The sequence below is a fragment of the Oncorhynchus masou genome, chromosome 22 (assembly GCF_036934945.1).
Source record: "Oncorhynchus masou masou isolate Uvic2021 chromosome 22, UVic_Omas_1.1, whole genome shotgun sequence".
Classification (NCBI taxonomy): domain Eukaryota; kingdom Metazoa; phylum Chordata; class Actinopteri; order Salmoniformes; family Salmonidae; genus Oncorhynchus; species Oncorhynchus masou.
Genome location: NC_088233.1, coordinates 31,520,557 through 31,535,946, shown reverse-complemented (window position 1 = coordinate 31,535,946; position 15,390 = coordinate 31,520,557). Strand labels below are relative to the sequence as shown.

Here is a 15,390-nt window from a genome sequence, read left to right as displayed (position 1 = left end):
ACACGTGCACCACCATACTAATTTACACTGTGAAACCATAGCTGACAAAGAAAGATGGGACAGCTGATAAGTAAGATCAATGCTTTGAATGCTAAACGTGAATTTCATGCTAGATTGTAAGCCCTCTGCATGATTATCAGGCATCTTGCTCTCAGCAATATCGTTAGGTGTATAAGCATGGAGCTCACATGCAGAAGACCCTCGAGAGGCAGGCAGGCTGTATGTTTGAGGGGTACGGCAAGCGAGCCGAAGGCCGCAGAAAGTGCAATGTTAGGAGAAAGAGAAGGCAGGTCCTTTGGCAGGTGCACTGGCTCTGTTCATGAGGAGGTGCTGCCTGATCACCTCCTCGTCCTCGCTCGCTGGGGGAAAGGATTGTCAGAGCCGCCTGAGGGAGCTCAGTGTGGTATGAAGTCACAAATAAACCACAGCAACCCTGGGCCAGTTTAACTTGTCGTCATTAAGAGCTCTGCTGACATACAGCACAGGCTGCCTGTGAACTAACAACATCTCGGCAAGGGTGCCAGTAATGTGTGTGTAGAACTGTGTAAATACTCACCTTAGCCCTAATAATTCTTGTTTAAGAGTTCACACTTGCAGTTATTACTGCAAACATATTCTGTACCCACTTTTTTTATGATTTATTGAATTTAATGATGTTGTGAATGTTAGATATATTACTGTATGTAACCATGTATGGTTAGACTGTGGTGCTGTGAAATGGCAGATCATTTTTATAAACTGTGTTCCAGCTGAGATTGGGGACTATGACCCTGGGAAGCATCCTGAAGGATACAGTTCTAAATTCCAGTTCTTCCCAAAACATTCAGAGAAGCTGGAGCGACGAATCTCAGACATACACAAGACAGAACTGATGTAAGAACCAATCTACTGTTTCTCTTTAACCTCTCACACGTGCATGAACGTTCATACACACACTGCACCTATAAGATGAATCAATTTGACTGAGAAAGCACTAACTACCATTGTGCGAATGCTTATTGTCTTGGAAACTAGTTCCTTCATACTCTTCTCAAACATTTGTTTAATCAATTGGAAAACCTTCCAATACCTGCAACTAGCAGAAACAACCAGGTAGGCTGGCTAATGGCCCACTGTCATTTCAGGGTGTTGCAGAGACAAGATGGTGGGATTTTCTTGAGCACACAAACTACCTTTCATTAATACAGTCATTATTATGAGGGTTGTGGCCCAAGACCTGTCATGGAGTGCAGTGCAATACACCTAATGAAGTGAAATACGGTAGTGTGTGCACATACAAACACACAAAGGCATACACGCACACACACACTACTTTCTCTGCCAGCAGGTTAGCTGATGAAGCATCACTGATGGTTTCTTAATGATGATACACTCTACTGGGCACAAACGGGTTAAATCAATGTAGTTTCAACATAATTTGTCAACATATTGTAACATGGAATATATGTGGAAAATATATTGAATTTCAATTTTTACCTTTGAAACGTCAGATCAATATAAGATCCATTAACAGAAGAAAAAAATAAAAGGCTGGGCAGCACCTCATACTGGAGAGTTGATCTATCTACAGCTATCCCTTTGGGCTCATTCAGGGTTTTAGCCCTGCAATGGCTTAGCTTTGATATATGTCACTGACTATTGCCAATGTGTTATCATGAGAATGATTGTTGAGAAATCTCGACTTAATAGTTGAAATATTGCTATCAAAGTCATTAATAAGGGTATGTTCAATAGAGCAAATTAAATGTAACCATACTTTATCAATCATTCAGTAAATCATCAATGATGCTATTTAAGCCTACAGTGTATAGCATTTGGGAAGCCATCAATAGCTATTGTTTAAGTTCAGCCCAGGATTCAACTAAAAATGGATAATACAAAGGGTGCCTTCAGAAAGTATTCAGACCCCTTGACTTTTTCCACATTTTGTTAGGTTACAGCCTTATTCTAAAATTGATTAAACAAATGTTTCTTGATCAATCTACACAACAAAGCAAAAACAGGTTTTTAGACATTTCTGCTAATTTAGTAAACTGAAATATCACACTTTACATAAGTATTCAGACCCTTTACTCAGTACTTTGTTGAAGCACCTTTGGCAGCGATTACAGCCTTGAGTCTTTTTGGGTATGACGCTACAAGCTTGGCACACATGTATTTGGGGAGTTTCTCCCATTCTTCTCTGCAGATCATCTCAAGCTCTGTCAGGTTGGATAGGGAGCGATGCTGCACAGTTATTTTCAGGTCTCTCCAGAGATGTTCGATCGAGTTCAAGTCCGGTCTCTGGCTGGGCTACTCAAAGACATTCAGAGACTTGTCCTGTAGCCAGTCCTGCATTGTCTTGGCTGTGGGCTTAGGTTCGTTGAGGTGAACCTTCATCACAGTCTGAGGTCCTGAGAGCTCTGGAGCAGGTTTTCATCAAGGATCTCTCTGTACTTTGCTGCTTTCATCTTTGCCTTGATCCTGAATAGTCTCCCAGTCCCTGCCGCTGAAAAATATCCCCACACCGTGATGCTGTCACGACCATGCTTCACCGTAGGGATGGTGCCAGGTTTCCTCCAGACGTGACACTTGGCATTCAGGCCAAAGAGTGCAATCTTGGTTTCATCAGACCAGAGAATCTTGTTTCTCATGGTCTAAGAGTTTTTAGGTGCCTTTTGGCAAACTCCAAGAGAGCTGTCATGTGCCTTTTACTGAGGAGTGGCTTCCATCTGGCCACTCTACCATAATGTCCTGATTGGTGGAGTGCTGCAGAGATGGTTGTCCTTCTGGAAGGTTCTCCCATCTCCACAGAGGAACTCTAGAGCTCTGACAGAGTGACCATCTGGTTCTTGGTCACATCCCTGACCAAGGCCCTTCTCCCCCGTTTGCTCAGTTTGGCTATGCAGCCAGCTCTAAGAAGAGTCTTGGTGGTACCAAACTTCTTCAATTTAAGAATGATGGAGACCACTGTGTTCTTGGGGACCTTCAATGCTGCAGAAAGTTTTCAATACCCTTCCCCAGATCTGTGCCTCGACACAATCCTATCTCGGAGCTTTACGGATAATTCCTTCGACCTCATGGCTTGGTTTTTGCTCCGACATGCACTGTCAACTGAGGGACCTTATATAGACAGTTGTGTGCCTTTCCAAATGATGTCCCATCAATTGAATTTACCACAGGTGGACTCCAGGTTTTAGAAACATCTCAAGGATGATCAATGGAAACAGGATGCATCTGAGCTCAATTTCGAGTCTCATAGCAAATGGTCTGAATAATTATGTAAGTAAGGTATTTCTGTTTTTATATTTAATACATTTGTAAAAATGTTTAAAAAAACTGTTTTTCACTTTGTCATGATGGGGTATTGTGTGTAGATTGCTGATTTAAATGTTTTTATTTAATCCATTTTAGAATAAGCCTCTAATGTAACAAAATGTGGAAAAAGGGAAGAGATCTGAATACTTTCCAAAAACACTATAAAGGCCTAGGTTTTATTTCAAATGGAATCTTCAAGTCAATAATAAATATGTTGGATTCATGACTCCATCTCAACCAAAAATAAAAGTTAAAGAATAGGATCAAATCAAACTGTATTTAAAGTGCATTGAAAGTTCGATTTGATTTAGTCCTATTCTTTAACTTTGGATTTTTGGTTGAAATAGAGATGTGAATCCATCATATCAATTATTAATTTGTTGATAAATTGCTGATAAATTTAAAGCCAGACTCAGTGGTGCAGGTGTATCTTCTGCTTGGATAGCTCTATCTCCTTCAAATGTTGAAATTAGGTTGGGTTGACTACCAAAGACAATCACTATCACTTTTGTAATATGGTAAATAGCATATTCACTTGTCGACAAGTTAACAAATTATCTACTGGATTCACATCTTCATCTCAACCAAAAATAAATGTTAAAGAATGAATAGGATTAAGTCAGTGGTTCAGATTAAACTATCCAAGCAGTAGATACATCTCCTTTAAATGTTGGTATTTGTTTGTGTTGTCAACCAAACACAATTCAATATTACTTTTGTAATACAGTAAATAGCCTAAAAATATCAAATGCAAACAAATGTAACATTATTCAACATTAAAATGAGTAATACATCCACGCCCACATTTTGAGGTTACAATAACAATAAATGTCTTCTTATGTAATCATAGAAAGCGTGCATATTCACGGACGCAGGTATGTTGAAATCTTCACAATCTGAACAGAATCTCAAATGGCGTTGATCACTTGCACCATGTACTTAGATGTAATCTCAACTAACTGCAATTCAGGTTATTTGGTTGTGCTATTAGATCAAGCACAGTAATAACCCATTAAGTTGTTGTATAAATAAAATATCTGACATTGTATTCCCATTTGAACATTGGTGTGCTTTTAAATGGTTAAAAGTGCAGTGATAACAGAATTCAACAGAATTTTGGCTATTTTTTAGTGGGTACCAAATATTACCCAATTCTCCACATTGTAATGACATGGTGTTCCCAGTGGGACAGGCTGCGACAGACACTTCCCAACATTGTAATGACATGGTGTTCCCAGTGGGACAGGCTGAGACAGACACTTCCCAACATTGTAATAACATGGCGTTCCCAGTGGGACAGGCTGCGACAGACACTTCTCCACATTGTAATGACATGGTGTTCCCAGTGGGACAGGCTGAGACAGACACTTCTCCACATTGTAATGACATGGTGTTCCCAGTGGGACAGGCTGAGACAGACACTTCTCCACATTGTAATGACATGGTGTTCCCGGTGGGACAGGCTGAGACAGACACTTCCCAACATTGTAATGACATGGCGTTCCCAGTGGGACAGGCTGCGACAGACACTTCTCCACATTGTAATGACATGGTGTTCCCAGTGGGACAGGCTGAGACAGACACTTCTCCACATTGTAATGACATGGTGTTCCCAGTGGGACAGGCTGAGACAGACACTTCTCCACATTGTAATGACATGGCGTTCCCAGTGGGACAGGCTGCGACAGACACTTCTCCACATTGTAATGACATGGTGTTCCCAGTGGGACAGGCTGAGACAGACACTTCCCAACATTGTAATGACATGGCGTTCCCAGTGGGACAGGCTGCGACAGACACTTCTCCACATTGTAATGACATGGTGTTCCCAGTGGGACAGGCTGAGACAGACACTTCTCCACATTGTAATGACATGGTGTTCCCAGTGGGACAGGCTGAGACAGACACTTCTCCACATTGTAATGACATGGTGTTCCCAGTGGGACAGGCTGCGACAGACACTTCTCCACATTGTAATGACATGGTGTTCCCAGTGGGACAGGCTGCGACAGACACTTCTCCACATTGTAATGACATGGTGTTCCCAGTGGGACAGGCTGAGACAGACACTTCTCCACATTGTAATGACATGGTGTTCCCAGTGGGACAGGCTGCGACAGACACTTCTCCACATTGTAATGACATGGTGTTCCCAGTGGGACAGGCTGCGACAGACACTTCTCCACATTGTAATGACATGGTGTTCCCAGTGGGACAGGCTGAGACAGACACTTCTCCACATTGTAATGACATGGTGTTCCCAGTGGGACAGGCTGCGACAGACACTTCCCAACATTGTAATGACATGGTGTTCCCAGTGGGACAGGCTGAGACAGACACTTCTCCACATTGTAATGACATGGTGTTCCCAGTGGGACAGGCTGAGACAGACACTTCCCAACATTGTAATGACATGGTGTTCCCAGTGGGACAGGCTGCGACAGACACTTCTCCACATTGTAATGACATGGTGTTCCCAGTGGGACAGGCTGAGACAGACACTTCTCCACATTGTAATGACATGGTGTTCCCAGTGGGACAGGCTGACATTGTAATGACATGGTGTTCCCAGTGGGACAGGCTGCGACAGACACTTCCCAACATTGTAATGACATGGTGTTCCCAGTGGGACAGGCTGCGACAGACACTTCCCAACATTGTAATGACATGGTGTTCCCAGTGGGACAGGCTGCGACAGACACTTCCCAACATTGTAATGGCATGGTGTTCCCAGTGGGACAGGCTGCGACAGACACTTCCCAACATTGTAATGACATGGTGTTCCCAGTGGGACAGGCTGCGACAGACACTTCTCCACATTGTAATGACATGGTGTTCCCAGTGGGACAGGCTGAGACAGACACTTCTCCACATTGTAATGACATGGTGTTCCCAGTGGGACAGGCTGCGACAGACACTTCTCCACATTGTAATGACATGGTGTTCCCAGTGGGACAGGCTGCGACAGACCCTTCCCAACATTGTAATGACATGGTGTTCCCAGTGGGACAGGCTGCGACAGACACTTCTCCACATTGTAATGACATGGTGTTCCCAGTGGGACAGGCTGAGACAGACACTTCTCCACATTGTAATGACATGGTGTTCCCAGTGGGACAGGCTGCGACAGACACTTCCCAACATTGTAATGACATGGTGTTCCCAGTGGGACAGGCTGAGACAGACACTTCCCAACATTGTAATGACATGGCGTTCCCAGTGGGACAGGCTGAGACAGACACTTCTCCACATTGTAATGACATGGTGTTCCCAGTGGGACAGGCTGCGACAGACACTTCTCCACATTGTAATGACATGGTGTTCCCAGTGGGACAGGCTGAGACAGACACTTCTCCACATTGTAATGACATGGTGTTCCCCAGTGGGACAGGCTGCGACAGACACTTCTCCACATTGTAATGACATGGTGTTCCCAGTGGGACAGGCTGCGACAGACACTTCTCCACATTGTAATGACATGGTGTTCCCAGTGGGACAGGCTGAGACAGACACTTCTCCACATTGTAATGACATGGTGTTCCCAGTGGGACAGGCTGCGACAGACACTTCCCAACATTGTAATGACATGGTGTTCCCAGTGGGACAGGCTGAGACAGACACTTCTCCACATTGTAATGACATGGTGTTCCCAGTGGGACAGGCTGAGACAGACACTTCCCAACATTGTAATGACATGGCGTTCCCAGTGGGACAGGCTGCGACAGACACTTCTCCACATTGTAATGACATGGTGTTCCCAGTGGGACAGGCTGAGACAGACACTTCTCCACATTGTAATGACATGGTGTTCCCAGTGGGACAGGCTGCGACAGACACTTCTCCACATTGTAATGACATGGTGTTCCCAGTGGGACAGGCTGCGACAGACACTTCCCAACATTGTAATGACATGGTGTTCCCAGTGGGACAGGCTGCGACAGACACTTCCCAACATTGTAATGACATGGTGTTCCCAGTGGGACAGGCTGCGACAGACACTTCCCAACATTGTAATGGCATGGTGTTCCCAGTGGGACAGGCTGCGACAGACACTTCCCAACATTGTAATGACATGGTGTTCCCAGTGGGACAGGCTGCGACAGACACTTCTCCACATTGTAATGACATGGTGTTCCCAGTGGGACAGGCTGAGACAGACACTTCTCCACATTGTAATGACATGGTGTTCCCAGTGGGACAGGCTGCGACAGACACTTCTCCACATTGTAATGACATGGTGTTCCCAGTGGGACAGGCTGCGACAGACCCTTCCCAACATTGTAATGACATGGTGTTCCCAGTGGGACAGGCTGCGACAGACACTTCTCCACATTGTAATGACATGGTGTTCCCAGTGGGACAGGCTGAGACAGACACTTCTCCACATTGTAATGACATGGTGTTCCCAGTGGGACAGGCTGCGACAGACACTTCCCAACATTGTAATGACATGGTGTTCCCAGTGGGACAGGCTGAGACAGACACTTCCCAACATTGTAATGACATGGCGTTCCCAGTGGGACAGGCTGAGACAGACACTTCTCCACATTGTAATGACATGGTGTTCCCAGTGGGACAGGCTGCGACAGACACTTCTCCACATTGTAATGACATGGTGTTCCCAGTGGGACAGGCTGAGACAGACACTTCTCCACATTGTAATGACATGGTGTTCCCAGTGGGACAGGCTGCGACAGACACTTCTCCACATTGTAATGACATGGTGTTCCCAGTGGGACAGGCTGCGACAGACACTTCTCCACATTGTAATGACATGGTGTTCCCAGTGGGACAGGCTGAGACAGACACTTCTCCACATTGTAATGACATGGTGTTCCCAGTGGGACAGGCTGCGACAGACACTTCCCAACATTGTAATGACATGGTGTTCCCAGTGGGACAGGCTGAGACAGACACTTCTCCACATTGTAATGACATGGTGTTCCCAGTGGGACAGGCTGAGACAGACACTTCCCAACATTGTAATGACATGGTGTTCCCAGTGGGACAGGCTGCGACAGACACTTCTCCACATTGTAATGACATGGTGTTCCCAGTGGGACAGGCTGAGACAGACACTTCTCCACATTGTAATGACATGGTGTTCCCAGTGGGACAGGCTGCGACAGACACTTCTCCACATTGTAATGACATGGTGTTCCCAGTGGGACAGGCTGCGACAGACACTTCCCAACATTGTAATGACATGGTGTTCCCAGTGGGACAGGCTGCGACAGACACTTCCCAACATTGTAATGACATGGTGTTCCCAGTGGGACAGGCTGCGACAGACACTTCCCAACATTGTAATGGCATGGTGTTCCCAGTGGGACAGGCTGCGACAGACACTTCCCAACATTGTAATGACATGGTGTTCCCAGTGGGACAGGCTGCGACAGACACTTCTCCACATTGTAATGACATGGTGTTCCCAGTGGGACAGGCTGAGACAGACACTTCTCCACATTGTAATGACATGGTGTTCCCAGTGGGACAGGCTGCGACAGACACTTCTCCACATTGTAATGACATGGTGTTCCCAGTGGGACAGGCTGCGACAGACCCTTCCCAACATTGTAATGACATGGTGTTCCCAGTGGGACAGGCTGCGACAGACTCTTCCCAACATTGTAATGACATGGTGTTCCCAGTGGGACAGGCTGCGACAGACACCTCTCCACATTGTAATGACATGGTGTTCCCAGTGGGACAGGCTGCAACAGACACTTCCCAACATTGATCCTTTACACTCACCCTCAGGCTGCTAACGTTCATGTGGTTGAGGCCACATGGATAATGTTTTAGCCATAATGTCTGAGCTATTTATCCTCCCACAAGGCAATTCTCCTTTGTTTAAATCATAATTAGTGTGCGATAATGTGCTCTACATAAATTAAAGATGAAGGATCTTTAAAATGATAATTATAGATAAGATCCTCTGCTGCTCTCTAGTGGTTTGTTCATGTCTCACCACCAACAAAACGCCTGTCAACATGCCTGACTCTGTGATCACAGAAAATATCATTGGAATGCTGGTACAGGTGCCTATTTGGATCTTTTGAATGCACCAGTAATTCAAGCCTATAGGTTCACTGGCATCTCGTCATGTTTTTTCCATTGATTGTGATGGAGGTCAGGCTGATGCTCATGTTACTCCATTGCTGTTGAATGGTTGGTGCTTGATTAAATGTTAATTGGTAGAGGTGCAGTATCTAGGATGGTTGATACACTGTCTGGCCATCTAGTCAGAGCTCACTGGTCTATTCAGCATCCTGCCAGCTCACTCTGTTAATCACTCCTCTGTATAAGGGAAATACAGTGGCTTGTGAAAGTATTCACCTTCCTTGGCATTTTTCCTGTTTTGTTGCCTTACAACCTGGAATTAAAATAGATTTTTGGGGGGTTTGTATCATTTGATTTCCACAACATGCATACCACTTTGAAGATGCAAAACAATTTTTTTTGTGAAACTAACAAGATATAAGACAAAAAACAGAACTTGAGCGTGCATAACTATTCACCCCCCCCAAAGTCAATACATTATCGAGCCACCTTTTGCAGTAATTACAGCTACAAGTCTCTTGGGGTATGTCTCTATAAGCTTGGCACATCTAGCCACTGGGATTCTTTCCCATTCTTCAATGCAAAACTTCTCCAGCTCCTTCAAGTTGGATGCATTCCACTGGTGTACAGCAATCTTTAAGTCATACCACATATTCTCAATTGGATTGAGGTCTGGGCTTTGACTAGGCCATTCCAAGACATTTAAATGTTTCCCCTTAAACCACTCGAGTGTTGCTTTAGCAGTATGCTTAGGGTCATTGTCCTGCTGGAAGGTGAACCTCCGTCCCAGTCTCAAATCTCTGGAAGACTGAAACAGGTTTACCTCAAGAATTTCCCTGTATTTAGCGCCATCCATCATTCCTTCATTTCTGACCAGTATCCCAGTCCCTGCCAATGGAAAAACATCCCCACTGCATGATGCTGCCACCACTATGCTTCACTGTGGGGATGATGTTCTTGGGGTGATGAGAGGTGTTGAGTTTGAGCGTTTTCCTTGATGGCCAAAAAGCTCAATTTTAGTCTCATCTGACCTGAGTACCTTCTTCTTCCATGTTTGCTTGCTTTTTTCTTTAAGCAAAGGCTTTTTTCTGACCACTCTTCTGTAAAGCCCAGCTCTGTGGAGTGTACAGCTCAAAGTGGTCACATGGACAGATATTCCCATCTCTGCTGTGAAGCTTTGCAGCTCCTTCAGGGTTAACTTTGGTCTCTTTGTTGCCTCTCTGATTAATGCCCTCCTTGCTTGGTCTGTGAGTTTTGGTGGGTGGACCTCTCTTGGCAGGTTTGTTGTGGTGCCATATTCTTTCCATTTTTTAATAATGGATTTAATGGTGCTCCGTGGGATGTTCAAAGTTTCTAGGATTTTTGTTAACCCAACCCTGATCTTTACTTCTCCACAACTTTGTCTCTGACCTGTTTGTAGAGCTCCTTGGTCTTCATGGTGCCACTTTCTTGGTGGTGCCCCTTGCTTAGTGGTGTTGCAGACTCTGGGACCTTTCAGAACAGGTGTATATATACTGAGATCATGTGACACTTAGACTGCACACTTTATTTAACTAATTATGTGACTTCTGAAGGTAATTGGTTGCACCAGATCTTATTTAGGGGCTTCATAGCAAAGAGGGTGAATACATATGCACAAACTACTTTTGCGTTTTTTTTGGGGGGGGGGGGGGGGGATTGAAACAAGTAATTTTTTTCATTTCACTTTACAAATTTGGACTGTTTTGTGTATGGCCATTACATGAAATCCAAATAAAAATACGTTTAAATTGCAGGTTGTAATGCAACAGAATAGGACAAATGCCAAGGGAGGTGAATACTTTTGAAGGCACTGTAGTTCTGTCATAGTTAATATTATTTATGCATTTTATCTTTGCTTCTTTCTTTTCATAGACCTGTATTGATGTTAAGTTTCTTAATCAGACATTGATGCTCTCTCTCTCAGTGGCCAGACACCTGACACATCAGAGCTGCATTTCCTCCAGAAAGCCCAGATGCTGGAGACATATGGTGTGGATCCTCATCCATGCAAGGTTGGGTGGCCAATTCTCACACACTGCTGCTTCAGTTTAAGACATTTGCATTAAAACACCCTGTTTCCTCTACTTGAGCTTTGAGGTCTCTCTTGGTAGAATGGATAATGCATTGCTAGGGCAAATGGCAGCACACATGCATCTACACAGTCATACAGTATGTATGTGTGTATTTGATACAGGTATCTATTGTAGGTCTATTGTGTTGTGCCATAACAATGTGAGACACTGTTATTTTGTGTATGACAGGATGTGTCTGGAAATCCAGCCTTTCTTGCCTTCACCCCATTCGGATTTGTCGTGCTTCAGGGAAACAAGAGGGTTCATTTTCTCAAGTGGTGAGTAGAATGATTTCTGCTCTAATGCTGATTTCTGGGGTGGCAGGTAGCTTAGTGGTTCGAGCGTTGGGCCAGTAACCGGAAGGTTGCTAGATTGAATCCCTGACAAGGTACAAATCTGTCATTCTGCCCCTGAACAAGGCAGTTAATCCACTGTTCCTAGGCCGTCATTGTAAATAAGAATTTGTTCTTAACTGACTTGCCTAGTTAAATAAATAATTCTAAACCACATACCACTGCTGGTTCTACATTCATAATCAGTGGAGTGTGTCCAGCTGATTCTCTCCTCCTGACCAGAGGGCCAGCATGCATACAGGTGTCCCATTGTCTTAGTTAGTTGCTACTATTCTGGGCATATGATTTCACAGACATGTCTGTTAGAAATCAACTTGTTTTTAAATGCACAAGGAAAATACATGTTCTCAACCACAACAGAGAATTGATCATGCATGCAGTAGTGACTGTAATAATCCTTAATGACATGCATGGATGAGTGCTGCTCTAACATACTATTCCATACAGCCCCTCTCATTAAGCCAGTAGCCCACTATATTGGGTCTGTAATAGTTAAATATGAGTTAGATATTCACTCCTGATATAGAAATCCAACCACCTAATTCAGTACCGTATGTCTGTAATACTTACAAATTCTGGCCAAGTAGACAATGTGAATGTTACAATATGTTACAGCATTTACAGCTGCTTTGTTAGATTTTTTTTTATCTTCGGCACATTCTCCCATCCCATGTCTCCAGTTTACCTGGGGTATTATCAGATATGTGTTCTGTTAGCCAAACATGGAGCTCCATTGCTGTTTGTGTGGTCTGCTAGTGGTTGTGATGAATTTTTTAAGAGCTTGTGGCTCTCAATGCAGTTGGTTGTGTGAGTAACTATCCCCTTCCTTGTGGGCAGGAACGAGGTGACCAAACTGAAGTTCGAGGGAAAGATATTCCATATATATGCAAATCAGAAGGAGGTGAGAGCATGAATTATTGATGTGTTGGGGGAGTCAAGTATAGAGAGCTGCGCAGTGACTGTGACTGTTCTATGGCCAATACTCTCTGAAAACAGGTCCTGGAGATAGCATGTTCTAGTCATACCACAGCCCGGTGTGTTCAATAAACAGCAGTAGTAATAGTAATGACTCTTGAAACTGAGAAACTGTTAGGTTGTTTTATTTTCCTGCACATTTATTTCTAATGTGCAGGACAAAAAGATCATCTTGACGTACTTTGCACCAACACCTGAGGCCTGCAAGCACCTGTGGAAATGTGGAGTGGAGAACCAAGCCTTCTACAAGTAAGTGTTATTCTTCCTCTAAGTCATAGTTATACACTTTACTCCAGGGCATCTGTGAGAGCTATCTAAAGAGGGCTCTCCTCTCCTCTGACCTTGAAGTGTCCTGAGAGCAGCGTTGTCAGGCTGTTTATGAGATAGGGAACGAGACGTGAGGCAACGGTGAGCTTTTGTGAGTTAGTGTGCACTGGGACATGCCAGTGAACCCTGCACGGCTCCTCCAGAGAAATGAGTGCTCCTTCCGTCTCAGCCATGACTGATTGTGTGTCCTCTCCCCCTACCTCTGGGAGGTCCCCTTCCCCTGCAACACATCAACACAATGACCAGAGAGAGTCTAGTAATGGATGAGGGTGACAGGGAAGGTTGCTGAGGAGCATGCGGGTTGAGGGAGTGCTCAGGTGATAGGAGATAGAGAAGGGGGGGGCAAACAAAGGGCAGCACAGCACACACAGAGATGGAATTAGTATGATGTGTTTGCATCCCAATATTACACGTTATATACATCACAGAAGACTGAAATATAACAAAAATATTAAAAAATATAACTGTTTGACATAGAAACACCAAAGATGATTAATTATGAAATGATGAAAAATGTGAATAACATTCCACCCGTGAGGCCACTAGTCATTTGACTGCAGCAACAGGCTATAATGTGAAAAGTATGATGTCACCTTTCCTTTCTTCTTCTCCACCTTTCTTCCCCTCCATCAGGCTGGAGAAGTCGAGTCAAGTGCGGACAGTGTCCAGCAGCAACTTGTTCTTCAAGGGGAGTCGTTTCCGCTACAGGTACAGTAAAGTATGACAGTAAGTAGAGGGCACTGCAGATAGCCCACAGCTATGCTGGAGAGCTTCTCCAGCATAGGGGACCTCAGGGCCCTGCTGTAAAGTCAGTCTACTTTACCTGAGCCAGGACACAGAGGGGACAGGGAGGGGGACAGTGTAACATTCAGAACAATGTTTCAGCATTCATTTAATTTCATTCCTTTCACATCTGTGAATGCTGAAGTGCTAGGAGCATGGAAATAACTTGGTCTGTGAAACCTTTAAAATTACTGGTTCTTGTTACTGGAAATCTGAACTTTCTAATGGTTTAAAATAGCTACAGTATGTTGAGTCCATTATGTTATGATGAAAGGTTGAGTTTGTGTTTCAATCTTTTGGAAAATAAATAATATTGCAGTGTAGTCTGGAGACGGTGATTGGGTTAGAGAGAGTTGGGTTCACCAGGTTAATCTAATCTCAGTTCTTGTGTACTGTACTGATGCTTCTCACTGAACTGCTCTGTGTAGTGTGTGGCACCAGGGAGCTCTATTATTGTGCTTTATTGTAGTGGACGAGTGGCGAAAGAAGTGATGGAGCAGAGTGCCAAAATCAAACGAGAGCCTCCAGAAATACACAGGTAAAATCAATGCTATTCACTAGATGTCAATGTGGGCACTGTATCATCCATCTCAGATGCCGTGTGTGTGTGTCTCCACAGGGCTGGCCTGGTTCCCAGTAGAAGCTGTCCATCCATCACTCACGGGCCGCGCCTCACCAGTGTTCCACGCACCCGCCGGAGAGCCGTCCACATTTCCATCATGGAGGGTAAGTGTTTGACCTGACCCCTGACCCACTACTCCCCTCAGTCAACACTGGCGCTCCATAACAATCCCCACGGTCATGTTATGGACAAAGGTGAATCATTGTCCCATAAGAGCCTTTAGGAATGTGGACAGGAGTGACACAGCTCTATATTGTTGTCTGTATCCAAATGAACACATGTACAGTAATCTGGATAGTTGTGGAAATGGGTCGCCATGCTTTAGTTTGGGTCTAAGGTTTTAAAGGTAATCTGTGGATATTTCAATGGAGGGTGTTAAATCCTAACGTTTTTAAACGTATCAGGTCCTTGCTCCTATTTGGAAGTATTTTATGCCCCCCCCTCAGAACACACACACATATACACACACTGTAACCTGAGCTTAGCCATTCCCCTGCTTGTGGGAGTGGAGGGCTAAGTCACAGGTGTGTGTGTCACTCAGGCTGGTCTATTTCAGTGCGAGCTATCAACACTAGGGGTGTGTGTGAGCGAGGGGTACAGTGCCAGTACAAGGGCAGCTGGTGCAGCCGTCAGTCAGTCCACCTACTCTGAACCCAGGGGCCTGGGGCCTGCAGGTGGGCCTGCCCTGCTCCTCCTCTCTCACACATGTTCTGACCTGCCTCTGTCCTCTATCCATGAGGCTAACCTTGCAGGCTGACACTGCAGCATGGGCTCAGGTGAACAGGAGCAGCAGGACTGAAGACCTGTCCTTGTCACAGCTGAGTCCCTGCCTGTCTCCCAAATACACAGTACAGTATGTACACCTGGCTATACACTC

The 15,390-nt window shown here is 44.8% G+C and overlaps 1 protein-coding gene across 3 annotated transcripts in view; it reads left to right on the top strand.

Moving 5' to 3' along the window:
• LOC135509333 (FERM domain-containing protein 5) overlaps positions 1–15,390 on the top strand; it is a 120,485-nt gene that overhangs the window by 96,269 nt on the left and 8,826 nt on the right. The window contains exons 6-13 of one of the 3 annotated variants that reach the window (XM_064929888.1): positions 750–873; positions 11,306–11,393; positions 11,643–11,731; positions 12,644–12,707; positions 12,948–13,030; positions 13,742–13,816; positions 14,361–14,429; positions 14,511–14,617. In XM_064929888.1, the coding sequence (XP_064785960.1) occupies positions 750–873; positions 11,306–11,393; positions 11,643–11,731; positions 12,644–12,707; positions 12,948–13,030; positions 13,742–13,816; positions 14,361–14,429; positions 14,511–14,617 (699 nt within the window). Of the gene's footprint in view, positions 1–749; positions 874–11,305; positions 11,394–11,642; positions 11,732–12,643; positions 12,708–12,938; positions 13,031–13,741; positions 13,817–14,360; positions 14,430–14,510; positions 14,618–15,390 lie in introns of all 3 variants that reach the window. The other 2 variants (XM_064929887.1, XM_064929889.1) reach the window with 2 other exon arrangements.